Here is a 27985-nt window from a genome sequence, read left to right on the forward strand (position 1 = left end):
CGCGTTTCCTAACCAGTCCCCTCTACGAACTATGCAGAGAGGGAGTAAAAGTTTTGTGTGAAAATATCAAACAATGGCTGTGGGGAAGACTTTGATCTTATTGACTTCCTTTAAAATCCTAAGGCAGGGTTAGTGTGAAATCCGATTTCAGATTTGATTGCTTTGAAAGAAAACTCAATACGATTCTAGTTGTCTACAATTTGATGATTGAATACCTTAACTGCTAAAAACATATTCATTACCCCTGGTGCCCACTCGGGATTTGGTTATTTAAAAAGAGCTCTGTATATTTGATATTTATTTATTTATATCTTTCATGTCATGTATAGGTCTTTTACAAGCAAATTGATAACCAGTGCTGTACAAAAGGGCTTTTACCTCAGGAAGTTCTCAATGACATTTTGTCCAACATTCAAGCTATTCACCAACTGCACAGAGATTTCTTATTACCTAAGTTGGAGGCGAGGATGAAAGAATGGTATATGTTTACTTTTTGGTTACTAGATATTTTCAATTAAAGTTAAGAAGTTACATATCTAATGAATATTTAATGAAGCCAAAGACAGTAAGCCTCCATCCAGTTTCATTTTTGGAATTGAAATGTAGTGCTTCTTTCCCATCAATAAAAAGAGTGCTCCCAACTTTAAGGCTGCAATGAGTTGGTCAGCCTTGGTAGATTGACCACAGTGAAGAGTTTGTAACATTTTGAGCATTAGTCCTTGGTCATAGATAAGGGCTCTGGGAAGAGTATTTCAAGTGTGTTCAGCTCTTCCTTTGGATAAGCTGATGCTCAAAATGTCACCTTTAGAAACTCTTTATGGTGGCCAATCTACATTCTCAGCTGAGCTGATAAAACCAAATTGTCTTGTTATACCTCCCCATGGACCCAGCACCACAGTTTCTCTTAGGTAAAAGGTAAAGCCTGTTTACAAGCCAAATGGCCCATCCAGCCAGCATTTAAATCCAGTTTCTGTAGCATGAAGCGACTAGGAGTATTTCTACTCCCCCCAGGATGAGATGCTAGTCCATTGCAGGGTTACCCCCAGTGTTAAATTCGCTGGTACCCATTTATTCTCTAAGAACACAACACATAGTTCCCCACTAGGGCTCAAACCCAGAACACTCAGTCTGGAGTAAAGCACACTAACCATGAGGCCACCGCACCTCCAGTTTCTCTTAAGCTAGAACCTTACCCCTTTATTCATCAGTCAGTTGATCATTCAGCCAGACATTCAATCAGTCATTTAGACAGTCAGTCAGTTCATTAGTCCATTAATCATTCATCATTCAGTCAGTCAGTGACTTAGTCAGTTGGTCAGTCAGTAAGTCCCTCAGTCAGTCAGTCAGTCATTTAATCTGTCAGTCAGTTAATCAATTATTTACAATCAATCAGTCAGTCAGTCAATCAGTTCTCAACATGTATTTAATGAATTTGCATGATCCTCTGTCTTATAAGTTTTCATTCATTTAATGACCTAGTTTCATTATTATTTATTTATTTTTATCAGGGGCACCAACAACCAAATTGGGGATATACTAAAAGGGCTGGCTCCATTTCTAAAGGCAAGTGTTTTTCAAATTATTCCACCTCTAAATAAGCATTGTTAATTTCCTCTAGGCACATTCTTATGTCACATTATTTCTCAGAGGGGTTCAGAATCCACAAGTGAACGTTACCTCCTATCATTCTACATGTTCACAGCTCAGATTAGCCTTTTGAAACCTAAGAATGGCCAGCATCTAAATTCTCCTTAAAATGTTGTCCCCCAATCACACATTAAGGTTACAAGAATAATGGAGATGATCATCAACTAAAGAGGCTCTTGATTGTTTAACAAATTCTCCTTGTCAGCATCTTAGGAAATGTATAGAGAACAGTATGGAGAATATGCATACTGATGTTAGGGTTTAGATCATAGCTTTGCATCCTGTAGTTGCCTTGAATTATAGTGAATATCTTGTACAGGTTGCAAAAAATTGATAATTTTAATTCGTAAAGGTCATTTTGTTTTTTTTAACCATCATTTAAAACTGTCATTTGACTCATTTTTCCCAAGCCTTATTAATTCCAATAATGGTATTTTCGTCATTTTGTGCTTCTTTAGATGTATACACTATATGTTGGAAACTTTGACAAAGCAACAGAAACTTTAGCATCATGGATTAAGAAGTCACCGACTATGGCGATTGAGGACATCCAAGTAGGTTATACAATTAGAGCAATTTTCAATTGAGCGTCCAAAATGACCCGAGACTACTTTGGTTTTGGCTTTATTTTGCTCTGTGATTGGTCCAGAAAACTCGCGCCACTTTCTTAACCAATTAGATTCAAAACTAAAACCTGGTCGCCCGCGTTGTTCCGCGTTTCAGGCAGTTTGTTTTGTTTTTGATTTTTTTTTTTTTTTTACTTCTAGTTCTCATCGATTTTTGTTTTACAACACGTTGGCAAAAATATTTTACTTTGCCATTATGTCTCGTGAAAGTAAGCCACAACAATCAAGTCAAGTGCAACGATTAATGTCGTTTTTTGCTGCCATGGAATTATAAAAATAATTTAATTCTGTACCTCCCAAATGGAAGTACATGTAAAACTTCTCCTTAAGTTTTTGATGAATTGCTCAGGAGCCGGCGAATACAGACGTTTTTCCGGTTGTCACTTCTGCCTGGGCTGAACAGCGGCGAAACGTCTGGCATGCGCAGAGGGATCACTCTTTGCTTCAACCCGCGCGGCAATTTCCCACGGAAAATTTTTATAGAAAAACCTTAGAGAAACAACTGCTGTCACGTAATACTTCAGGAGAAAATAGACAAGTTCCTAACGTGGCTCGACCCTAACTTTTCCACTTACTAGCCTAGTGGCTAGTGACATCTTTGATGTTTTTAGATGTTACGACAATTTCAGTCTGTTTACTAGCCAAACTGGCTCGTGGAAATTGAAAGCCACTAGCCAAAACTGAATTTCTACTAGTCTGTGGCTAGTGGGCTACCGTTAGTATCGAGCCCAGCCTTAACATCTGTAAAAGAAATCGAGAGTTAGGGGGAAGGGAAAACTTGAGACTAATCTCGCACAAAGCTAACTTGATTACGGACATTCTGTTGATTTCCCATTCTTTTAAGCTTTATCAAAAAATTTGATTTGATAATGCTGTGGCTTAGTGGCTCGTGTAGTTGGTTCTGACATCCCGTGAGAACACTTGGTTCTGACGGTCTATAAGCATGCCTCCTCGCTCTTACAACATTCACTCGTGCGGGGTGTTTGACTGCTCTGTTCCCGAGCGGTTAAGGGTGACAACCGGAAACAAGTCTATCTTGATGTAACACTAATTTTTCTTCACTAATTAACAGAAAAATGTATGGGAGTCTAAAGGGAGAGTTATGATTCATATCGTAGATCTGGGTATCTGTATTTTTACGTCCTCTTAGAAAACTGAGGAATGTGAGCATTTAACTCTTCAACATCACATGTTGGAACCAGTGCAGAGGGTGCCGAGATACAAACTGCTATTAAAAGGTAAAATTAGTTCTTGAGATTGCTAGTAGCTAACTGAGGACACATTTTAATTGAATGTCGAAAATAATCCGGTATTACATTGGTTTTAAGGCTCTGTGATTCGTCCAGAAAACTCACACCGCCCTCTCGACCAATCAGATGCAACACTGAAGCCAACCGCGGCTCGATTAGTCGTTTTTTCCCGCGCTTTATGCAGGTTGCTATTTTTACTTTGAAAATTCCTTTCGATGTGATGGGCCGTTTTCATCTCTGTTGTCTGAAATGCGCTTTCCCTGCGTACCTGGCGGTTTTGTGCGCGGTTTGAAACACTGAGAGGTAAAGCCGCGAGTGGGAATAACTCTTTTCCGTCTGAAACCTCTCGCTCACATATCGACATACTTTTTGACTAACGTACGTGAGTACATTTGCGCGACTGAAATACAACAGTGTATAAGCGGCTAAATTTCGGCAAGAGTGCAAGGATGAAACCTGGTCAGGTGCGAAAGATATTTTGTGCCCCTGGTGATGGACGATCTTTGGCGAAAGTTTCAATCTTTACCTCTTTGCTTACCTGTGTAAAAAAAAAGTTCCTTAGTTTTTTAGTATAGTGTTGCCATGGTTTCATGTATGCGCCCGCGAAAGTTCCCGACATGGGCAAACGTTTTTCAGATCTGTAGGTTAAGTCTCACCTGAAAAGGGAATTGTCTGTCCCTGTACTTTGTTAATATTTTTACTCATTGCTTTGTTCAGACTATGTCGCAAAGCTACCAGAGGATTCTCGAGACTTGAAGAACACTTCAGGTATGCTGACCCTTTTTTCTTGTTTCGTAACACCCACATCCTCTCATGACGGAAAGATGTAAGGCTAATTCCCCTTTGCTTTAGCCTTGATGCCGGGGTACCCCCAGCCCAACCTCCCCCTCCGTACGGGGATCAGAAGGAGGAGGTTTCACAGGTGGCCCAAGCCAAAGCTCAGTAAATCAGTCGGTACTATATTGTTATTTGGTTATATCAACTAAGTTGAAATTGTAAATTGGCCACCGTATCGAATAAAAAAGCTGACGTTTCGAGCGTTAGCCCTTTCGTCAGAGCTAACGGGCTAACGCTCGAAACGTCAGCTTTTTTATTCGTTACGGTGGCCAATTTACAATTTCAACTTAGTTGATATAACCAAATTACCTTGTTACCCCTACCGACGCAGCACCACAGTTTCTTTAGAAACTTTCAGCCTTTGTACTATATTGTGCTATATTATTACACAGCAATAGAAAAATATAAGGATTTTATGGGAAATATGATTGCAATAAGAAACCAAACATTATCCAACATTTACATTAAAAATAGCGGACCTCTTCCTTCAGCCCTGATATTTCTGTTGTTACAAATTGGAAACGTTGTAATCGTATATCGAGGTTGGGCTGCCTGTGCTAACATGCATATCGTAACAAGTTTCAGAGAGATGTCGGCGACTGACGTTTTAGCCTGTGTCTTGATGTAGTGGGATTCATTGCAGAAACATCCCTTTTTTTTTTTCCTAATTTCTTACATGTTTCCCATACTGTTCAGCCAACCAAATTTTATCTCTTTCTGTCTCCCCTCTTTTTTTGAGGTGCTGTCAAAATCAGCTTTTTTTGTTTTGTTTTGTTTGTTTTTTAGATGCTTTAAAAATCATCTCTGCTTCAGCACAGCATGCCAATGACAGCATGAAGAAAACGGCAAGTCTTAAAATTAAATCTAGAATTTGTTCTGAGGCATAGAACTGTTACTAGTTATTTCTTTGAACTCCTGTTTTCTTGAAACCTGTGTCAACCTATTCTTTGTCGAGTCGACAAGGTGGCAATTTTTCCTTCCCTTTCTTTTACTGAATTAACTTGTAACTTGATAATGTTAAAAAGCTGACGTTTTAAGCGTTAGCCCGTCGTCAGAGCGAATCATTCGCTCTGACGAAGGGCTGACGCTCGAAACGTCAGCTTTTTAGCTCTTTTTATGGTGACCAATTTACAATTTCTACTGAGTTGACAAAAGCAAGTTAATTACAATCTAAAAAAAAAAAAAAGTCAGTAGTATGCTTCTGACGTCATTTACACCGGATGTTCTAGGGCCGCTAAAAATCCCGGAGTTGTGGGTAATTTTTAAATAACTGACTAGTCCAGGGCTGTCTTTAATTGGTTAGGACCCAGAGTAACCCTATATACTTCTAAAGTCACCATCGTCGTTGCTTCTTTTTTTTTTTTTTTTTTTCATAGATATTGAACTTAAGGAAAGGGAAAGGATAAAATGCTGAAAAATGAGTGACTCTTGCACAAATTTAAAAAAATTAGACAATTAATGTCTTTTCAATATACCGTAATGATATTATTAATGATGATAACAATTTTAATAAATACAGTAATTCCTTTAAAACTAGGAGCGATTCAAGACTCTTTTGGAAATCCAGGAACGAATAGGAGATGATCATACGCTGATAACTGCTAGTCGTGTGAGTATCTTGTTCAACCGGTTTGAAACTGGTTTATCCCAATCGGTTTTCGGTGGCTCTTGTAAATTTGCATCATTGTTGTCGTTCCAGGAATTTGTGATGGAGGGAGACGTTAGGAAGGTTGCGGCGAGGACGACAGACAGTCATCAAGAACGAACACTGATGTTGGTAAGTAAGGGATGTGTCTGTGCTCGTAAAACTGACGAAGACAATACTCTGTATCTGCGATGCCATTTGTCTAATATCAGACATTGTGATTTGTCGCTGTCTGCGATGAGAACTTAGAACTATATTTCCCGTCTCCTCCTTTACCTGACACTATTAAACAGCTTGAAAACCCTGTCTATTTTCAAAGAAAGATAAAATCTATTAAGACCTCTGTCAGGGACATCAGCATCCAAAAGGAATGCTCTGTAAATTGTTATAGGAACCCTGAATTTAGATATTTTTAAATTATTTGGTCCCTCTTTCAACTTGTATTTTATATTATTTGTAGCTTTATGACAATTGTATTGTAAATTTCTGTTTTTCCTTATTTAGAGATAGTGGTAGTTAAGGTCCACATAAGCTGTACAGTTACATATTTTTTGAAACCTACTTATCAAATAAATGTATCTATATGTCTGAAGGGCACGCAGTTCAGAGTTCCAGTTCGGGACTAGCTCCTGAAACTGGTTATATTTGGAACGCCCTTGTAATGTTTCGCCTTCAAACGTTTCGCCTCTTTCTACTCTAAAAAGGGTTGTAGAAGCTAAATTTGGACCATGTACTTTGTTTTGCAGTTCAACGACATTCTCCTTTGCTGTGCAAAGTTTCCTGGCACAAACAAATACAAAGTGAAAGTAGAAATGGACTTGTACGGAATGGAAGTACACGACGTGGACGAGGAACTGGAAATAGAGAATTGCTTTCGTATAGTAAGCAAACAAAGAGTCATGGATTTCAACGCAGCGTCCGCCGAGGAGAAAGAAGCTTGGGTGAATAAACTTAAAGAGACCGTAAACGAACTGACAACGAAAAGAGAGAGTTATCGAAGAGGGACTAAGCTTGAAGTCATGGAAGAGGGAGACCTGGGAAAGAAAGCGCCAGCCTGGGTACGAGACGAAGCAGTGAGCATGTGCATGCTTTGTGACGTCCTGTTTACGAAGTTTCGTCGGAGACACCACTGTCGCGCCTGTGGGAGGGTGGTGTGCGGACATTGTTCTGGCTTCAAAGCACCGCTGGAGTACAAGAATGGGAAACTGGAGAAGGTTTGCGAAATTTGTCACAGGGTTCTTGTGAAGGGCTCCAGCGAGGAAACGGTCAAGGAAGTGGAAGGGAAGGGTCAGAGTGTGTTGAAAATCGGCCAGGAATCAAAGATCTGGCACAGTGGATACTTGAATTTCAAGGCCAAAGGAGATAAAAGCTGGCAGAAGAGATGGTTTGTGCTTTCGAGTGACTTTGTGTTGTTGCGGTACAAGGCCAAGAAGGTAAAGGCATTATTAGTATCAGTACCATATTGATCACTTCAGAGTCAGTATTAGTACTTACATTGTGGCAATACTAGTAACAACAGTTTTCCAGTATTGGCTGGCAACATCTTGAGGTACTTTTGACTTTATCGAAGACTGACAGGAAGTGTTTCTTAATCAATGATTGCATTACTTCAGCTGGAGAATCGTGACGTTTCTGTCGACGTTAAAGAGAAAGAAATTTACCAAGACAAGCTAAACCTATTTTGAATCGTAAATTCGTTGAATTTTTTTAGGTTGGAAACTGGAAACTATTTCACTAAGTAGGCTGAAAAAAAAAGAAAAAACGACAGCGCTTGTTGCGATTGCAACAATCAAACTTATTTCTGCGGTCGCTTGATTTCTCTTCTCGTGCGTTCGCAAAGATTGTTCAAGCTTCTTCCAGCGGTCCTAGCGATTCTCGTGTTGTTAAAAGTATTGTGCTCTTAGTCTTTGGTGGAGTTCATTGAGGGCATTTGTGTTTCTTTGATGCAGGACACAAAAGCAGAGTTTAACCTCCCCCTCCCTGGTCACAATGCAGACAAACCATCTCTGGTAAGTTCTGTTGACAGCATCGTGTAATTCTTGGGAGATGAACCCCTGCATGAAAATATCCCTTCTTGAAAGCGCGTCAACCGCGTTTTCCCGCGCTTCAGGCCCTTGGCCTGTTGTTTCTTTGAGTTCTGATTGGCTCCTCGTAATTTCTTCCTTTATTCTCATTGGCCATTCTGATCACTTGAGTGCTGCTTTTACGATGCACAATCGATTAGCAAAGTGTTTTTGATTCTCTGCGATGACTTATTACATTACGAAATTTTTACTACAAGTTTTTAGCGAAGCATAAAATGTATGTAAACCGTGTAAACAGTGTAGTGTTTCTCTTTTCGAGCCACAACCTTGCACGGTTTTTAATAAGATTTTAACCTTTGTATGCCTACTTTTCTGATAAAGCGATATTCTTGCAAAGCCTGTCAGTAGATGGCAAAGTTTGTTTCGTTGCAACAACTAATGCCTCTGTTTTCTAAGCATGCGCTGTTTTACGATGGAAGACTGTCGCATTGTAGTGTTCTTTTGTAAAATAATTTTATACGCATCATTACAAAAGGATTTTTGTGTATCTTTTTACATTTTCCTTTCTAGGCAGACGAGGTGGACCGCCGCAAGAATGTGTTTAAAGTACATCACAAAAACCTTCGGGTGTATTTTTTCGAGGCCGAAAATGAGGAGAGCATGCAAAGGTAATAACCGACGAAATTTCGAACTCTCCTTATTAATCAGTATACGTTTCTATAGACGATTTATCAGTGAATCCGAGATCGTTTTGATGTGATGTGTTTACCTATGTTTTAGTCTCCACGCTAGAATTCAAATCGCGATGTCTGGGATTTAACTCCCAAGATCTGATTGTTAATTGTCCCCTCCAGCTGCTACACATTTCCTTGTAATTTAGTTACGGGAATTCGGTGACAAGTCAAGATGATTACTTCTACCTGATAAGTTTGAGAATTCTCACTAAATGTTTGCTGGATAGTGTTGGATATTTTAGGGAGAAGATAGTTGTGAATCGCCTCCGGGGAATTTAAGTATTAAGTTCCTCTCTCCACCCCAATAAAGACCAGCACGTTGTCAGAAAACCTGGCGAAATGGGGGGGGGGGGAGGGGTAGGGACGGAAGGGGATGAAAAGGGGATGACTTGACAGACTAGAAACCCGTCTTGGGGTGGGTGTAGGTGGGGTTGCCATTGCGACTTGTTACTCTTTGATACAGAAACTGGTGTGATCTCCAGCGGTGTGGTTTACTATAACTACACTGAAGAGCGCATTCAAGAATGAGTTCTCATACCATGGCAGGGGATAGATAGAGAAAACTGTTCCAGGAGAAGACTGCTGACAATCAGGGCTGAATTTTGTCAGGTTCTCCGCACCTTAATCCAAAGAAATAAGCGGAAAACTGTAAGGAGAGTTTGTATTTCTTATCAGGTGGATGGAACTTCTGGCTCGTGCAATGAAAGCTGAGGAAATTGACGAAAAAAGTCCGGAAAATCAGGAAAGCAGTGAGACTATAGAGGTCACGGTTATTTGAGCCTTATGATATTAATAGCTTCAAAATATTCGAGGAATTGAGAAAAATCCGTTCTCCTGACAAGGTTGCAATTTTCAATAATTTTATTTCACGTTCAGAATTTTCTTCAAAATTACGAGTCAGAGACATACGAGACATAATGAAGTCAAAGAATATTATGGGATACTTTCAACAGCTGGTAGGGTAATGAAAGGCAAGATTGATTTGCCAAATATGGTTAGGTTTTTCTTGATCCCTACAAAGCATTTTGTTTACTTGTAACCCTCACAAAGTGTCTCCGATTAATATCACTTATAATATAAAACTGAAAATCAAAGACGCGGTGTTAGTTTCATTAACATTCACGTGTGTGTAAATGAATAAATACCAGTACTTAAATCTAGGCCGCTTATTTTGTGAAATAGAGAAACTGAAATACCACTTACTAACCGAGTTCGATGTCCGTACTGTAAGTTATAGACCGAGTTTTTTTTTCGAGCGGAGAAAACGAGCGAAAAAGGCATAACATATAATACTAACCTGGAAAACGAGGTTACTAAGATATCTCTGGATTCACAAAACACAGGGTAAAACGGCCCGTTAAATTGAACAATCAGCACACTTATTAAATGAGAGATATGGTAACTAATTGAAGTTTTTCATGCGTCGAAAGATGCGGAGATGTGTTCATGAGCTATTGTAAAGAATTGGAAGTTGTTGAGGCACTATAAGAAAATTTAACTAAGAAAAGTGTCTCAAGTTAAGAATAGAGATATTTTTTCCTATATATTTTTGTAATATGGAATTTTGTGTATGCGAAGGAAATAAAATGCATTGTCACTCAGGCTTATATGTCTGTAGTACCGGTTGGAGAGACGATAAATCTAATATTTATCTCTATTTTGAAAAATTCAAAATCAATTATCATTCCCACGACGAATTTTCGTAGTTTCACTCCCCAAATTTCACTTTTTTTTCCCTTGGAAACCATCATCGAGTCACAATAAGGCCATTCTTTATATTGCAGCTTCAATTTCGAACACTCTCCGCGGATATTGTCATTTTGAACGTGATCGCCTGCTCAAGAGGCCTATATTTTTCTCTTTATTGCCAGGTGTAAGAAAGTACGTGGGATGGGCGGGGAAACTGCGAGGCAAGCGCAAGTAAATTGCGGGGAAAAACTGCCGGATAAGATTCCGGATAAAATGCGGATAACTTACGGGAAAAGAGCAGTAAAAGTTCGGTAACCGTAAGGGAAAACCACTATTAGCCTGGGGCAATCTGCTGCTTAAATGCGAGAAAAGCGCAAGGAAAGTGCAGTTAGCGTGCTGGTGACGTGAAATAGACTGCGAAGAACTATACAAAACATTGATTCTTAGTCACAAGACCAAGTGAAACCGTTAGATTTTATTTCATGTTACAATGATTACTAGGAATCTTACGAAGAAGATTCTGCTTCGTCTTTCGGCACGCACTGCCTTATGGGAAAGGGAATCTTCACGATCGGAAGTGTCACGTGAGTCGTGGTTTTACAAACCAAATGTTCCTGACAGCCGCACTTATGCACGCTCTAAAAGTTAAATAAAAAAATAATGTCTGGTTAGGAAAGTAGATCGGGTTCATTACAGTAGCGGAATAAACGAAGAGTCCTCAGGGGAGTGGGACTCGGGGGAGCGTGAATGCCTGTTTACTTTCCAGTGAGATTTCGGTGGTCTATTCTAACTTTTGAAACCCCATTTTTACCGCTCTATAGTTTCCATTTCACAAAGCCTACCTATGTATTTACCCTTTCAGAGCGTCCCAAACAACATTAACTCGTTTTGGTGGCTCGACTTAGCTATAGAAGTTGGAACAATTTTTTAGCTGTAGAAGAAGGAACAATCTTTTAAGGAGTAGACAAACACTCCTCAGGGGGTGGGCCTTGGGCACTCTAAACTCCACTTTCTTATTTTGGACCCTCACTGTTCCCTTCCGATTTTTACCCCCCAAACCAGTCTGTTCTCAGACCTCAGTTTGTTCTCAGATCGCGTGATTCGACCGAGACAAACTTATGAAAGACTGGGGAATAGGCATCAGCATCAAAGGAAACCCGCCTACCATCCAAGAGCGCTTCTCGATTACATGTTGTAAAGATCAAAAGTGTATGTAGTCAAAACAGCCAATCAGAACTAAAGAAATATTACAAGGAGCCAATAGGAACTCAAAGTGAACACCGAAACCCCCTGAACAACTTTAAACGCGGGACCAGTCGCGATTGGTTTTCATTTTGAATATGGTTGGTTGAAAAAAAGACGCAAGCTTTCTTAACCAATCACAGAGTGATGTAGAACAAAACCAAAGTGATCCACGATTCTTTCAACAGTTAATTAAAATTTAACTATTTACAGTTATTGCACTTACCCTGAGGTAACAAGTGAAGTATTTCAGCAACTTCAGGCTACATCGCTTGTTAAACAGACAACAGGTGTTTGGCCAAAAACAGTCGGCTACCGTCGTGCATTTCTGAAATCAAAGTTGAACAAAGGCAAGATTTCATGATAGGGATTTTTCCTCGTTCAAAGAAACAGCATAATTTCTGATGCTTCCAAAAGACAAGGAAAACAATTCTTATTATAAGGTAAAACAGAGTTTTGCTAGAACCGTTGTAACACGATTTCTCTCGACTACAAGTTATTATAAACGCTGCGAGGAAAAAATAATTTAAATTTTTGCCTAAGTTCTGACAGTTTCTGCTCCAATAGAAATACGAAGGAAAACCTTGCAAGGACAAAATACACAATTATTTTCTGTTTTTTCTTATTTTTTTTCATTATCAGTTTCCTCACCTTCCCAGGATAAAATCTTGATGCCGGGTCCAGTACTGCAATGCCAGGGTCCACAGTTTCACCGACATCAATTTCTGTTAGTTTTTCGACGACGATGGGCTCATTGATCGGCATGCATACTCCAACCGTAATCATCCCTTTAGCAATTGAAAATCAAAACAGACCGCTTAAATTTTCGTTTTGGTATGAGTGTGTGAATAAAATTTCTACGCAAACTATCACTCACGGTTAAATCATCTATATCTTTCCTTTTCACAAAATATTTTCTCGTCTTTTTCGTCCAGTTAGTATCGATACCGCGTTTGTTTTTTTGGTTGTTTGTTTTTTTTTTTTGATGCAAAGAAATTGAAGGCAATCAAATTGAATTACACCAGGGCATTTTAGTTACACCGCACCGCTTAGCCTTATCGATAATTACCGCTTCAACCTTATACCTTTAAACTCTTTTAGCCCTAAGATCATGTTTAGTAATTCTCCTTACCCTCTGCCATACAATTCTTATGATGTTAGTTTAAGGAATCTGGTATTGGATCAACTTGTAATCTCCTAATTGATGTTTTCCTTTATTTTAAGGATAACTTTTGTCCTGTTTACTCATGGACGTTAAAGGATTAACAACTTGCTTTAGAGCGTTTCTGGTTCCGAAACGAAAAGTAATCTCTTTTAAGCTTTATATGAACAACTTACCAAAGACAACGAAAAAAAAAACAGCATCAGGACAGCTACGGTTTTCATTTTGAGGACCTGAAACTTATCGAAATTAAATGGCGGAACCTTGAGGATCGAAATTGACTCAGTCTTAACTGAGTAAAACTACAGATTGCCGGGTCAGTCATCTTTATACGTTTTTGTCACGTGATCGCAGATTTCGCACGATGCTATTGAGAGCCTGTTTGACAGGCTTTTGAGTAAAAATGCTTGGATCATGTCAATCTAATAACAGACATGAAAGAGTTCCAAGGCTTTAAAAAACTTTTCAAAAGGAAATGAAGATGTATGCCCTCTGCAGAAAGATTAACCGACCTCTTATTGAAAACGTTAAATTGTCGTTTAGCCCATTCTTATTATTTCTTAAGAGAAAATGGCGGGGAGAACTTAAGACTATGAGTCATTGCTTAGAATCCATAAGTTGCCGTTGATGAAACATAAAAAAGTTTTAAGTTTGGTTATGCTTACAAAAGCAACACTACTTTTATGAGCTTCCTCTACAGTTCTTAAAAGTACAACGTACAATCCCTTCAAACATGTAATCGATTGTTACTTCAGCCTGTGTCCAGTTCGCGCGAATTCAAATAATCTATCACAGTCGTAAAGAGCTTGTAATATATGTTAAGCATCTGTGAAAACACGCCACATACAAGAAACAACATATTTAACAGTCTAATGGAAACTTAGATTAATATTGAGTAGAAGTAACACTTTACAGCACATTTAAGCAAAGGCTCTTTAATCTGTTTACAGCTTTTGCTGTTGTATATATTCTCGAGAACGTTTGAAAACGCCATTGGAGAGAGTTTGGTTATATCAGCTGAGTTTATTTTGTAAATTGGCCACCGTAAATAGTTTCTATGGCTAACGTTTCTAGCGTTAGCCCCTCGTCAGAGCGAATAGAAGGGTAACGCTCGAAACGTAAGCTTAGAAACTCTCTGGGGTGGCCAGTTTAAGTCATCAAGTCAGTTCGCCACACCATTACCGCAACCGCACCAATACTTATCAGTTCTGCTATTGTTTTTAAGATGAGTAAGGTATTTCAGTTTCTAAACTGAGTAGACACATTATAGTAAGGAATGCATATGATCTTGGGTGGATCAAATGCAAAGTGGTTCTCGCAATGTAATAAATGCATGTTGAAACTGAGGTCACTATGAAGTCAAAATACTTGTCAACATGCAGCCGTCTTATGATGCAAGGGGGCATTCGATACCCGGGGCATAATATGTGATACTCCAGTCCTTCTAGGCACTAGTTGGACGCTAATATCAACGGAGCAACGAAGCCCGCTTATGCTGGAGGCAAAGCAAATTTTAGTCACGCGTTCATCGTTCCCGCAGGTGAATGTGAACAAATTTGATCTGCTGTTCGCTTTAGTTCTATCGTTGGTGCTTTTCGAATTCTTGCGAGGCTTAGTGCTTTCTTGTTGCTCGGAAGAAGCTGGTGTTGGCATCCCACTTTTTTTTTTCTCTGTGGGAGGGCCAGCGTAAATAATAAATTTTCTTTTCGAACCAAGCCTATCAAAAATAGTATAAGGCCAAGGGCTCCATAAAATCTGTAATTATATTTAGTAGTGACATGCGATTGCAGAAGAAAATTGAAAGCGAGAATTAAGGAAATAACTGCCGACTAAAGAAGCTCTTGATCGATACACAAATTCTCCTTGTCATTCATAGAAAATGGATACAGAACATTATGGAGAATATGAGTTCTGATGACAGGGGGGGTATGAAGGGAAATTTAGTAGGTAACAGGTACCTCTAGCAAAAGGAGCAGAGGAGTCGAATTTAACAGTGTCTTCTGTAAAATTCACCACACTACTGCTGCCCGTCTCTCTCGTGTTGATCAACCGTTGTTATACGCGTGAGTTGAAGCCCTTTCCGGATAATTGTGTTTTCACGTCTTAAAAGCAAAAGTAAACATTATCTGCCAATCAGTTTTTTTCATTGAATCATCTTGTATCATTGAATGATGGTTTCATTTATGATTTGAGAGCAGCAGCGCTCATGATGTCATTTGTGACAGTTTTCGACTCAGCCAAGCTTTAGATAAGAATGCTAAAAATTACCCAGCATCGTAATAAAATTATGACATACGAAAATGAAACGTGGAGTTCTGGTTTCCGTTTCCAGCTCTATTTTCTTCAAATTACATACAACTTCCGTACGACTTCCTATCTGAACAAAAACACTGTACATGTTACATGTTCATTTTGGAGACAATCACGTTTTCATCTAGAGTCAGGAGCTAGTGAAAGTTTGATCGCGGAAACATTTTTTCGAGAAATTTTTCTTTGAGATTGAGGTAAGAATTCAGTTGTCGTACATTGTTTTTGGCGTCATTCAAAAAACTTGTGTGTTAAATTTATTTGACCACAAATCGACAAATTGACGACTATTCCTGCAAATTGAGTCGACTAATTTAGATCTTTTTCTATATTCTACTCGCCATGGGGATCGAAGCGGTCCCAAGTAAGAGCGCTACTGTGGGAAGACTGTTGAAACTCGGAGATTCATCATTCAGAAGCTGGAGAATTTAATAACGTTTATTTCTATTTCATATTCAGTGGCAGTCGGTCCGATAAAATGTACAGTGTTTTGTTATCTTTCTTTTTTATTTCCCTGGTAGATCAAAATTCATCAAAAATATACGATACATTTCAAATTTTCTTGAAGCTGTTTTTGACTGTAGTATGTTTTCCTGTTTTACCTTTGTATTCAGAATCGTTTTTCAAACAAATGTTTATGACACAAAGGAAATCAGTCTGGTTCTGTTTTATTCTTAGTTATGGCTGAAGATAAAGTTTCGCAATTGAAAGAAGAACTAAGTCTGGAGAGCGAGAGTTCCACAGGTAAAAGAAACTATATTTCAACAAATTATATATGGCTTGCACATAGTGGGAAACTTGAAAAATTAATTCAATTTTTAACCAGAATAACGACGAATTTCTATGACAGCAATACCACTAACAAATGAAAGAAAAGGACAGGTTTTATACCTTAATTAAGGAGATAGCCGCTTGTTTCACTCAGATGTTAGAGTCAGACGTGTTTGGTTTTTCATTGACCTTTGGAGCCAGTTTGTGCCAGGGGAGATTTTCGCTCCAAGGGTCGATTGCTACAGTGTCGACATCTTCGCAAATTTTTTTAAGGGCGACACACGACAATCAAAAGTTAAAAAAAAAAAAAAAAAAAAACGGCCGAGCTAGATACTATCTGTAGTTCAGGGTACTGGCTGGCTTCTCTGGCAATAATTCGAACTTACATACTTTAAAAGTGGCTATTAAAGTAAAACGCAGAAGGTATCTTAGCATTGTTTTTATTTGTAGAGTTTTTTTATTACGTGATTAAACGGCGTACGATGTACATCACATAGAGAGCAAGTGGTGCAAATCTGCCTTGACACCTTGCAGAATTCCTTCGTTGTTTTTTTGTTTACGGAAACTCTCGCTTTACCATTTGTTTTTTGATCTGCTTTACTCATCTTCGTGAAAGTTTTAAACCGTAACTACCATTGCAGTTTCACTATCAACCGAGTACCAAATTCATGTTAACGCCCGCTGGAGCTACACCTCGACATCATTTCCTCAAGAAAAAATGATGGAACAAAACAAATCTATCGATTGGAGTTCACCAGTATTAGGTTTGCAAAACTCACGTGCCCATTGAAAAGCTTTGACTTATAAGATGCAACTTGAAGAGTGACGTCACAATTGTCGTTTTAAATTTCTTTTTCGAATCCTGAGAATATTTCTGGCTTCCTTGTAACCAACCTTTCACGACAGTTCTTTTGATGTCTTGCCATTGCCGCATTGAAAAGCCTTGACTAATATATAGAATGAAACTTTGAAGAGTGACGTCACAATTTTCGTTTTTTAAAAATTTCATTTTCGAATCCTAAGAATATCTTTGGCTTCCTTGTAACCTTTCACGGCAGCTCTTTCAATGTCTTCTCTTTACTTTGTCTACTTCCCCATTCCGTTACACTTCAAGCCAAAGTAACTCCATGAGATCCGTATTGTCCTCTATAATTAAAGTGGCCCACCAAGTTTCTAATCGATTTAAATTGTAGCTACATGTAAAGAGCACGTGACAAAAGATAACAAGATTTAGATATTTCCTGAGAAGTCCGTAATAATAATACTAAAAATAATGGTAACCTTATAAATAAACCATTATCGTTTGACATTCTCTCGAAGAGTGTGATTAAAAGGGCTAAATAAATGATTTATGAAAGGTAAAATATCAGCAAAGTACAAAGAAAAATAAATAAAACCGACGACAAAAACTATCACAATAATAACCAAATAGTCCTTGCGGTATTTAATTCTGCAAAATTTTAGATCTCCGGATCATATTTCATTTTCGAGCTAAGAGTGTTGAAGCAGTCGCATTCACAGTTTCATTTACAGGAGAGTCACGCTAAAACTGAGTTTTTTTAGGTATGTCGGAGAGCAGAGTCTTGGAAATCCAAGGAAAACTGAATTTGGATGATAAGCTTTCTTCAGGCGAAGGAAACAAAACAGCAAACAAATTGCTCATCTTAAGTTTGTAACATTTTTAAGAAAGAAAGTTACCTAAATAAAAAATCGTATAAAAAAGAAAAAAAAACAGCAAACAAACAAACCGTAGTCAACGAGTTTACTGAATGTATTTACTTTACATCTGTTCTCAAAATGAACAATTACTTTCCATAGGATCTCTAGACATGGATAAATGTCCAGCTGTATTCAAGAAGGAGTCTGTTGTCCCTGGTCACAAATCACCAGGTACAAGTAACCTATGTGAGCTGAATGTGTATGAACCCTATATCATAAAGAATAGTTCCCGATGGATTTCGTGACTTCATTCACCATAATGAATTTTTTCAACCATTTTCACGATGGAAACGAAAAAACAAATTAACAGTTTTAAAACTTGTCCAGCGGGCTTTTTCTCAGCAGATTGATAAATTTCTAGTCTTGTTACAATTCTTATGACCGATAACATTCTTTGATTTTGGGTTACCAAAGAGGGACAAGTTGAAGACACCGAAGGAAACCAGGACTTACCTGACAACAACGGCTCATTTGGTGAGAAAAGCACTTACTAAATACTTTTAAGACTTTTCTCGACTTGTGAAATAATAACAGAACAGAGTTGGCCCTAACGATGGACAGAAAGTATTTGTGCTGTTAATCAACTCATCCTTCTAGAATTTGCATGATCCTGTAGGTCTAATTACGCACTACACCACTCGCTGTAACTTTGCCGCCCGTGGTAGGATACGATTTGGATGGGTGTGACAAGTTCAATGTCTGATATGCGTTCTTGATCATAAGCTGCCTATCTTTTTATTTTATTTGTTGTTACAAACTAGACCAGTCGTCCTGAACTAAATTTATACTGCCCTGAGCTAAACTTACGACCATAATAAATAATAACAAAGTAATATTAATTCAGATGCGTTCAACTAGACTTAACCAAGAATTCATTTCATTCAATTTAGATAAGATACATCTTTCCCACGAAATTTCAGGGGCAGATATAAGTGAAGCTACCTCAAGTGATAAAGGAGTGGATTTTAAAACTTCTTCGTCAATTGCAGGTAAATAAGCCTGACTTGGATTACAATAAAACATCTTCGTGTAGAAAAGTATCTTTTAAGGATTTCATACAATTATGTCATGTGACATGACCCAGACATTTATGGGAAGAGTAAACAGAATCTAATGATGATGAAAACATAAGTAGTAACAGAAATATGATGATGTTGCACAGATAAATACGACGAGGACGATCATTCATACCCTTTTCTTTTAATTTTAGACTCGGAGAAAACTCAAGTTTCACCGGCATCTGGAAAACTGACCATGGAGGATTTGGAGATCGGAAGTTCCACAGGTACAGAGTTAAACTGTTAACAGTGTAGAAGTACTAAAATTAAAAATCTGGTTTGTAAATTAAATCTTAGTTTACAATGAATTAACAGGCAGCCACATATGATACAGTAATGAAATGCTTGAGAACAATAAAAAGCAACAATACTGAGATAGCAGGGGTGAAAAAAAGTGCAGTTATTTTTCTTGATGTATGCAGAGTAGGGGGTTACTTTCTAGAAATTCATTATCCTTCATCATTTAAAGGAACTTTCCTAAGAACAGCGCAATATGTTTGATTCTTAATTTATTTTAGATACTTTGAAAGGGAAAGACTTAGCAAATCAAGGAAAGGTGGATTTGGATGATGTGCTTTCATCAGGTGAAAGAAATAAAACAGCAAATGAATTGCACTTCTGAAGTTTGTGACTACAAAAAGACCTAAAGAAAATAAATTAAACGCAAGCACCTAGTACTGATTTATTACGGCTCAAAGTTTTCTTTGCTTAAAGTAAAATATTCTTCTTTACCATTTCAAGGTCAATTTGGATTAAAGGAGTCAGATGACGGTGACGGCAAATCAACAGGTAAAAGTAATAAGTGCAAACTCAGAAAATGTGTGAGCCTAAGCCTAAATTAAATACTGGGAAAGCAAGTGAGCTTCGAAAGATTTGACACGGACTGAATGACTTTAATTTTGTGGGTCAATATTTAAGATAGAAATAAATAAGAAACTATTTTACAACCTTAATCTGCACAGTAACCATGCGATGTAGTTTTTTCACTTTTCCAACTAATTTTGGTCTTAGATATTTTTACATCAAGGGGAAAACCCTTCAACATATTATGATATGAAGAAAAAAAAAAGGCGTGAGTTTCTCATGAGTTAGATTGTTATTATTATTCATGTGTATTGGTATTTTAGTTGGTCACCAGGCCTCCCCTGTAGCAACTGAAGAAAGCCTGGACTTTGCTGACAATAGTTCACTAGGTAAGAAAAAGAAATAAAGCTTCTTGAGATTTTTTATATTATCAATAATAAGACAACTGGAAGCGGAAGTTTGTCAACTATGATGAGTAAAGCGAATATTCTTGGTATCTCGACAATCAAAGAGACCACTTATCAGTCGCGTTATCACATATTTTGGCCATGAATTGCCCTTTGATCAGTTGATAACTCAAAAAGATTGAAAATCATTTCTTTGTAAATTAATTGACAGAAAAAAGTGAAGCTGCTTCTGTTGAGCAAAAACTGAACATGAAGGATGCTCCCTTAGCAGGTAAGCGAGGAAGTGAGGTGAAATCAAAGTCTTTAAAATGTCGAGCGTGGTGGAGTTTAATTGGCCGCATTTATTTCCATACTCTTTTCTCTCTAGCTCTGTTGTGGGAACAGTAAACAGAATCTATTGATAATTAAAACATAAATAGTAACAAGAGTATGATATTGTTGATGACGATGAAAACGGTGATGACGACCATTCAAACCTCTTTTTTCTTTATTTTAGAGCCGGATAAAACTCAAATTACATCAACTCCTGGAAAAATAGAGGATTTAGAGATCGGCAGCTCCACAGGTACAGAGTTAAACTTCAAACAGTATAGAAGTATATTGCAATCATCAATCTGATTTATTAATTAAATTTTGGTTTAAAATGAACTAACAGACAGCCGCACATAATAAAATACCGAAACGCTTGAGAACAATAAAAAGCAACAACCCTGAGATTACAGGGACGAAAAAAGGTGCAATTATTTTTCTTGGTGTATGCGGAGTAGGCGGTTACTTTCTAGAAATTCCTTATCCTTCATTGTTGAAAGGAACTTTCTAAAGAACAGCCCAATATGTCTGATTCCTTATTGATTTTTAGATACCTTGGAAGGGAAGGATTCAGCAAATCAAGAGAAGGCGGATTTGGATGACGGGCTTTCATCAGGTGAGAGAAATGAAACAGCAAATGAATTTCACTTCTGAAGTTTGTGACTACAAAAAGACCTTTGAAAATACACGCAAATAAAAATAAACGCAAAAAACTGATTAATTAAGGCTCTAAGTTTTCTTTGCATACGGTGAAATATTCTTCATTACCATTTCAAGGTCAATTTGAATTCAAGAAGTCAGATGACGGTGACGGCAAATCAACAGGTAGGAGTAAATAGTGCAAACCTATAATATGCGTGAGCCTAGGCGTCAATTAAACACTGGTAAACAAGTTACAAGGCAAGTGAGCTTTCAAAGATTGAAAATCGATTGAAAAACTTTCTGTTAGTCAATATTTAAGATAGAGATAAGGAAGAAATTATTTTACAACCTTAAACATGTGTTTTAATTTTTTCACTTTTCAAACTGATTTCGGTCTTAGATATTTTTACGTCTGGGGAAAAACCTTGAATATATTAGGAGATGAAGAAAACAGAAGTCGTGAGTTTCTCTCGAGTAGGAGTGTTATTATTATATATGCATTATTAACCAAGCGTGAGTTCAAGATGGCTGGATAGTGACCAAGTTCTGTTTTTGCATTTTTATGGACCGTGACGAATTCGAGGTCCATAAAAATGCGAAAAAAAGAAAACAAAAAAACACCATGCTATTATTAAGCGATCTTGACCGAACAAGCTCGGTTGATAAAGGATTTATGCTATTGCAAAAAAATTTCGCCCAAATAAGAATTAAGAGTGACCTGTTTACTTTGAGAGTCGGGAAAGAAAGCCAACTGTGTTTGTATTTAACAAACTTACGAGAGTCGTTTCTGTTTTCTTTGTTTGGATTTTCTTAAGCAGCTTTTTGCGTTTCCATAGTTCTAATTCAATTTTTTTTTCATGCGCGGGATCGATGCCGAAAATCCTGGGCGGGCAAGCTGGGCCCATCTTGGACCGCTCGGGTAGCCACGGGATCCGCTTCATCTTGCTCAAGGGTGCTGCGTGCAATGTACTAATTAATATTTATTGGTATTTTAGTTAGTCACCAAACCTCCCCTACAGCAGCTGAAGGAAGCCTGGACTCTGCTGACAACAGTTCACCAGGTGAGAAAAAGAAACATAAAGCTTCTCTAGATTTTTTGTAGAATTATCAATGATAAAACAACTAGACCTGGAAGTTTGTCAGCTATAATAAGAAAAGCAAATATTCTTGGTTTCTCGACAATCTAAGTCACCACTTATCAATCACGCTGTTACAAGTTTAGTCCATGAACTGCCTCTTTGACGAGTTGATAACTCAGAAAAGAGTGAAAATTATTTCGTTGTTATTTTTATTACAGACAAAAGTGAAGCTACTTCTGTTGAGAAAAAACTGAACATGAAGGATGCTCCCTTAGCAGGTAAGCGAGGAAGTGAGGTGCAATCAGAGTCTTTAAAATATTGAGCCTAGTGGAGTTTAGTCGGCCGGATTTATTTCTATTATCTTTTTTCACTAGGAAAGCAATTAAAAGCAACATTAGGAAGACCTTAGGCAAAAAAAAAAATCCCCAATTATTCTTGATCTGGCCCATTAGGTGCAAAGTTCTATGCCACTGAGTACAACGAGCGCTATTAAAACAAATATATTTAATATATTTAATACTATACAAAAAAACAAACCCACACTGACAAACTCAACACTGACAGTGTTCCTTGCTCAAAGAGAATTTGTGTTATTTGCTGTTTTAAGATCATTTTGCCTCCAAGAAGGAATCAAATGACGATGGAAGCGAACCAAAAGGTACAAGAAATCATTGATAAACTAATACAAAGCAAAATAACTTAAAACGGAAATAACTCAGTTTGTTTCGCAACTACGAGCGAAGCTTTTGAGGTCTGGTTATATTAAACAATTTTGTGTTTTTTCTCACCCTTTCTATCGTGAATAATAGTTTCAGCGACTCTAGGCCTTAGTAACTTGAAACAAAAGGAGCACATAGCTTACCCCTTCCAAAATTTGTTCAAAAGGACCTGAAAGAACAGAAAGGGTTACTTGGAACAAATGTTACGAGACAAATTTGGACTTTCCACGGATTGAAAACGGATTTACGGAGTCATGATGAGTGGGTCAGTCTTTCTTCACAGAACAATTCAATATTTTCAGTTCCTTATTCTAACTGATTTTGTGTTGATTATTTCTAGATTATTCTACATGCAAGAAGGAATCATATGATGATGGAAGCAAACCAAAAGGTACAAGCTAGAGATAATTCTAAAACTACTAATGCGTGTAAGCCTAAATCTACGCGAAATTGTTTAAGAAGCTCCATATTTAAAATCTACTTAGATAAGGTACATCTTTTCATCGAAATTTCAGGAACAGCTAAAAGTGAAGGTACCGTAAGTGATAAAGGAGTGGATTTTACAGCTTCTTCGTCAGTTACTGGTAAGTAGGACTGACTTGGATCATTAATAATACAACATATTCAGAGTAAGAAAGTATCTCTTAAGGACTTCGTAGAATTAATTGTTACATGACCCAAACGATTAGGGGAACGGTAAACAGAATCTATTGATAATTAAGACATGAATAATCACAAAAATATGATAATGTTGATGACGATCATTCAAGCCCATTTTTTTTTTTTTTTCAGAGTCGGAGAAAACTCAAGTTTCATCGGTATCTGGAAAAAAAGAAGACTTAGAGATCGGAAGCCCCACAGGTACATAGATAAGCTGTAAATAGTAAAGAGGTATATTGTAATCATTAATCTGGTTTATTATTTAAACTTTGGTTTGAAATGAAATAATAGGCAGCTGCATCTAATACAGGGATCTAATGCTTGAGAACTTTGCAGAGTAGGCAGGTTTCTGTCTTGAAATTTATCATCATCGTTGAAAGGAGATTTCCAAAGCACAACTCAATGTGTTTGAATTTTTATTCATTTTAGATACTTTGAAAGGGAAGTACTCAGCAAACCAAGAGAAGGTGGATATAAATGAGGAGCTTTTATCAGGTTAGAGCAATAAAACAGCAAATAAATCGCTCTTCTCTAAGACCTTTGGAAATTAATCGAACACAAACAACTGAATCCCTACGGCTCAAAGTTTTGTTTGCCTAAACAGTAGTATTCTTCTTTACCATTTCAAGGTCAATTTGGATTCAAGAAGAAGTCATATGTGGATGATGACAAGTCAACAGGTACAAGTGAATTGTGCAAACTCAGAGTATGTGTAAGCTTAGCCGTCAATTAAACAATGGGAAACACAATGCAAAGCGAGTGAACTTTTCGAAGATTTAAAACGGAGTGAACAACTTTCTGTGGGTCAATATTTAGGATAGAAATAAATATAAGAAGAAATTAATTTGAGAGCCTAAATCTGCACAATAACCATGAGTGTTAATTCTTTCACTTCCCTAACTGATTACGGTATTAGGTACTTTTCCCCTTGACGTAGGTCTGCATAATAGCCATAGGTTTTAATTTTTTTACTTTTCACACTGATTTCGGTATTAGATATTTTCACTCCAAGAGGAAAAACCTTGAATATATTAGGTGATGAAGAAAACAAAAGTCATGAGTTTCTCATGAGTAAGAGTGTTATTATTATTTATATGTATAGGTATTTTAGTTGGTCACCAGGCCTCCCCTGTAGCAGCTGACGGAAGCCTGGACTTTGCCGACAACAGTTCACCAGGTGAGAAAAAAATATAAATCTTCTTCAGATTTTTTTATAGAATTATCGAGGGCCCCATTTAAGACAACTGGACATGGAAGTTTGTCAACTATGATGAGCAACTGAAATATTTTGGTATCTGAGAGAGCACTTATGAATCGCACTATCAAAAGTTTAGTCCATGAATTGCCTCTTTGACCAGTTGACAACTCAGAAAAGAATGAAAGTCATTTCGTTGTAATTTTTTCGACCGACAACAGTAAAGCTACTTCTATTGAGAATAAACCGGATTGAAAACTGATGAGTGTGAGCCACAATAAAGTGACGTTCGGCAAAGTTTCTGTTTAAACCAAGACAAGAAAGCTTAAAATGGAATTAATTCAATTTAATTCCCGACTAAGAGCCAAGCTTCTGAGGCCTTGTTATATCAACCAATTTTATGCTCTTTCTCACACTTTCTATCGCGAGCTATAAGTTTAGCGACTCTTGTACAAAAGGACCTAAAAACAGTAAGGTTACTCGGAAAAACTGTTGCAAGACAATTTGGACTTTCGACAGATTGAACACGGATCGAGTAATCATGAGTATCAGTGAGTCAGTCGTAGGGATAGCAAATAATTTTTCCTTCACAGCCCAAACATTGTATCGCCACCGCACAATCTAATATTTTCACTTCATTGTTCTAATTGAATTTGCCTTTCTTACTATTTCAAGATTATTTTACATCCAAGAAGGAATCCGCAAATGATGATGGAAGCAAACCAAAAGGTATAAGTAAGAGATAATCTAAACTACTAATGTGTGTAAGCCTAAATCTGTGGGAAATTATCTAGAAAGCTCCACAATTAGGTGAGACTTGGCACAGCTTCTGTTTAAAACAAGGTAAAATAACTTGGAATGTTCCTATCATACAATTTTTCCGTAGAATTTTCCAACCTTCAAACCAAGGTTTTAAGGCCCTGTGATATCCAACAAATTTGAAGATTTTTCTGACACTGTGTCGTGAGTTTATTTGGTTAAGCGACTATGGGCCGTGAATCGTCAAAAGAAGTACATAAATCAACCAAATTTGTACAAAACGACCTGAGAATGGCAAGGGTTATTTAGAAATATTGCAAGAGAAGTTGAACTTTCGAGTGAAAAAAAAAAAAAAAAATTAAAATAATGGGTAAATTTTCTTCACAGCTCAAACGTTGCACCATCACCGTGCAATTTGCTTGTTTTCAGTATTTTAAGCTATTTCATACTTAAATATTTTGATTTTATGGGGAAAATCCTGGAATGTATTAGGGGGTGAAAAAATGAAAATCACCCCAGATCGCGCCTGTTTTAATTAACCGTTAGTTTATATTCAGTTGACGAAGAGACCAATATGGCAGCTGATGGAAACTTGGCTGTTGCTGACGTCGACAGTAGTTTCTCAGGTGAGGAAAAAATTAGACTTTGTCAGATTTTAACCTTAATTAAAATGACACAACTCCAACCGTCATTTGTCAGCTATGATGAGCATAACGAATAGTCTCTGTATCGCAACCGTCGAATACACCCAGTCGTCAATTGCGCGATGATTGATTTGGTCCAAGAATGGCGCCTGTGATCAAAAGAAAATTAATTTATCACGATAAAGAGAATCAGCTCAAGAGGGAATTACAGAACACACAATATGCGGCAAAAAAAAAAAAAAAAAAAAAAAACAGACAGTAAAAGTATTTTCTTTGTCATTTCTTTAACAGACAAAAGTAAGGCTACTTCCGGTGACCAAAACCTGGATTCAAGCAATACGTCTGTGGAAGGTAAATAAGTCAGAAAACTCGGTGAAATTATTGAAGTCTTAACTGATAGAGGGTAAGTCTGGTATAGAAAAGAAATATCGGCCTGGTATACAAATAAATTTCTTCTGCAAAAGAATGGTGGAGCTTATCACCAAGATTTTTTGCACCAAGACTAAGGCGAGATCCATAAAAAATACAAAATAAAAAAACAATTAGGAACCAAACTAACAGGGAGCGGCTTAAAAGATCGGCCACGAGAATTGGTGATGCAAACAATTACATTCTGAACATCGTTTACCGAGCCGAAATGTTGATTGGGACTCTGCAAGATCGATGTTTAACCGAGTTAAGTTAAACGATTGACTCTTGGAAACTGAATTACTTAGATTCTTCTCAACAGAAGGGTAAAAAGCAAGAGATAAAAGAGTGAGATACAAAGGACCGTTAAAAATCATAATTGTTTATGCTGTTATCATCACCCGTTTCATTTTAGTTCTCAAAGAGGCACAAGTTGAGGCTGCTGAGGGAAACGAGGACTTTGCCGTCAACAATTCGTCAGGTGAGAAATTGATCGTGGTCAGCTTTTAGCATGTGCCATTGACGCAAACTCGATGAGGAAGAGTTTAACCTGTCCACAAACAGGGTCAGTTATATCGATTCAATCAAATTGATATCTTTTTAGTCCAATCAGTGGGGTTATCAACGTGCATGGAAATCAAACTGTATATTCCATGAATTGCACATTCAGTAAGGGTCCCTAAGTCGAAAATAAGTTGGCTTGTATCACGCGCAAATTGTATCTTATATATCGTTGCTATGATTTCAGAGAACGATAATTCAGGTGATCAAGATGTGGATCCAGACGAAGACCCCTTAGTTGGTAAGTGAGAGAACCAATGCGTTGAACTAAACGTTAAATCAGACATCCAATTAACAATTACAGTTAAACCGCTGCTTTAAAAGCGCTTTTCATTTAAGTGTTGTTAAACCAAAGCCAAAGCAATGTAAGCGCAAGCCAAGGCTTACAAAATATCACATAACGTTTTAACCACTAGTTGCCGTTTTGGGATTTTGGCTACTATAGTAGCCCTTTAGGGGTTTTGGCCATTAATGGCCTTTTGGCAATTTTTGCCTATAGTGGCTGTTTAGTAATTTTAGCCACTAGTGGCCGTTTTGGAGTTTTGGTCACTAGTGGCCGTTTTGCCATTTCGGGCACTAGTGGCCGTTGCGCCATCTTAGCCACTTCTTGCCGTTTTGGGATTTTAGCCACTAGTTGCCGTTTTGGGATTTTGGCCACTAGTGGCCGTTTTCCGATTTTGGCCACTAATGGCTGTTTTGCAATTTTGGCCACTAGTGGCCGTTTTGCAGCTTTGGTCAGTCCCCACTAGTTGCTGTCTTGCCATTTTCGCCACTAGTGGATGTTTTTAAGATTTTGGTTATTAGTGGCCGTTTTGAGATTTTAGCCACTAGTGGCCGTTTTCGATGATTTTGACCGCTGGCGGCTGTTTTGCCATTTTGGCCAAAAGTGGCCCTTTACGAATCTTACCGACGAGCGGCCGTTTTGCAATTTTGGCTACAAGTGGCTCTTTCGCCATTTAAGCCACAAGTGACCGCTTTTTGCTTTTGGCCACCAGAAGCTGTTCTGCCATTTTGCCCACCAGTGGCCATTTACGAGCGACTTTGTAAATTGACCGATCGAGTGGAAATCGAAAAATGTGGCACATGG

General features: G+C 37.8%; 2 protein-coding genes across 3 annotated transcripts in view; both read left to right on the plus strand.

The window, feature by feature from the left end:
• Positions 1–10365, plus strand: part of LOC148731738 (FYVE, RhoGEF and PH domain-containing protein 4-like) — an 89940-nt gene extending 79575 nt beyond the window's left edge. For both annotated transcript variants that reach the window (XM_088762018.1, XM_088762017.1), the window contains exons 3-14: positions 330–478; positions 1509–1563; positions 2106–2201; positions 3424–3511; positions 4241–4291; positions 5147–5205; positions 5898–5969; positions 6060–6137; positions 6752–7438; positions 7955–8014; positions 8600–8697; positions 9439–10365. In XM_088762018.1, coding sequence (XP_088618144.1) covers positions 330–478; positions 1509–1563; positions 2106–2201; positions 3424–3511; positions 4241–4291; positions 5147–5205; positions 5898–5969; positions 6060–6137; positions 6752–7438; positions 7955–8014; positions 8600–8697; positions 9439–9541 — 1596 coding nt within the window. In that variant the 3' untranslated portion in view covers positions 9542–10365. The remainder of the gene's footprint in view (positions 1–329; positions 479–1508; positions 1564–2105; positions 2202–3423; positions 3512–4240; positions 4292–5146; positions 5206–5897; positions 5970–6059; positions 6138–6751; positions 7439–7954; positions 8015–8599; positions 8698–9438) is intronic.
• A 7134-nt stretch (positions 10366–17499) lies between these two features.
• The window catches only part of LOC111347238 (uncharacterized), a 24801-nt gene continuing 14315 nt past the window's right edge, over positions 17500–27985 (plus strand). The window contains exons 1-26 of the mRNA XM_088761941.1: positions 17500–17602; positions 17753–17824; positions 18068–18127; positions 18574–18642; positions 18864–18938; positions 19230–19295; positions 19453–19500; positions 19839–19904; positions 20134–20193; positions 20419–20487; positions 20782–20847; positions 21009–21056; positions 21869–21934; positions 22171–22230; positions 22560–22610; positions 23012–23062; positions 23187–23255; positions 23464–23532; positions 23761–23826; positions 23961–24011; positions 24434–24508; positions 25202–25255; positions 25843–25911; positions 26221–26280; positions 26753–26818; positions 27086–27139. Of these exons, the coding sequence (XP_088618067.1) occupies positions 17500–17602; positions 17753–17824; positions 18068–18127; positions 18574–18642; positions 18864–18938; positions 19230–19295; positions 19453–19500; positions 19839–19904; positions 20134–20193; positions 20419–20487; positions 20782–20847; positions 21009–21056; positions 21869–21934; positions 22171–22230; positions 22560–22610; positions 23012–23062; positions 23187–23255; positions 23464–23532; positions 23761–23826; positions 23961–24011; positions 24434–24508; positions 25202–25255; positions 25843–25911; positions 26221–26280; positions 26753–26818; positions 27086–27139 (1663 nt within the window). The remainder of the gene's footprint in view (positions 17603–17752; positions 17825–18067; positions 18128–18573; positions 18643–18863; positions 18939–19229; positions 19296–19452; positions 19501–19838; positions 19905–20133; positions 20194–20418; positions 20488–20781; positions 20848–21008; positions 21057–21868; positions 21935–22170; positions 22231–22559; positions 22611–23011; positions 23063–23186; positions 23256–23463; positions 23533–23760; positions 23827–23960; positions 24012–24433; positions 24509–25201; positions 25256–25842; positions 25912–26220; positions 26281–26752; positions 26819–27085; positions 27140–27985) is intronic.

This window comes from Stylophora pistillata, chromosome 5, assembly GCF_964205215.1.
Source record: "Stylophora pistillata chromosome 5, jaStyPist1.2, whole genome shotgun sequence".
NCBI lineage: Eukaryota > Metazoa > Cnidaria > Anthozoa > Scleractinia > Pocilloporidae > Stylophora > Stylophora pistillata.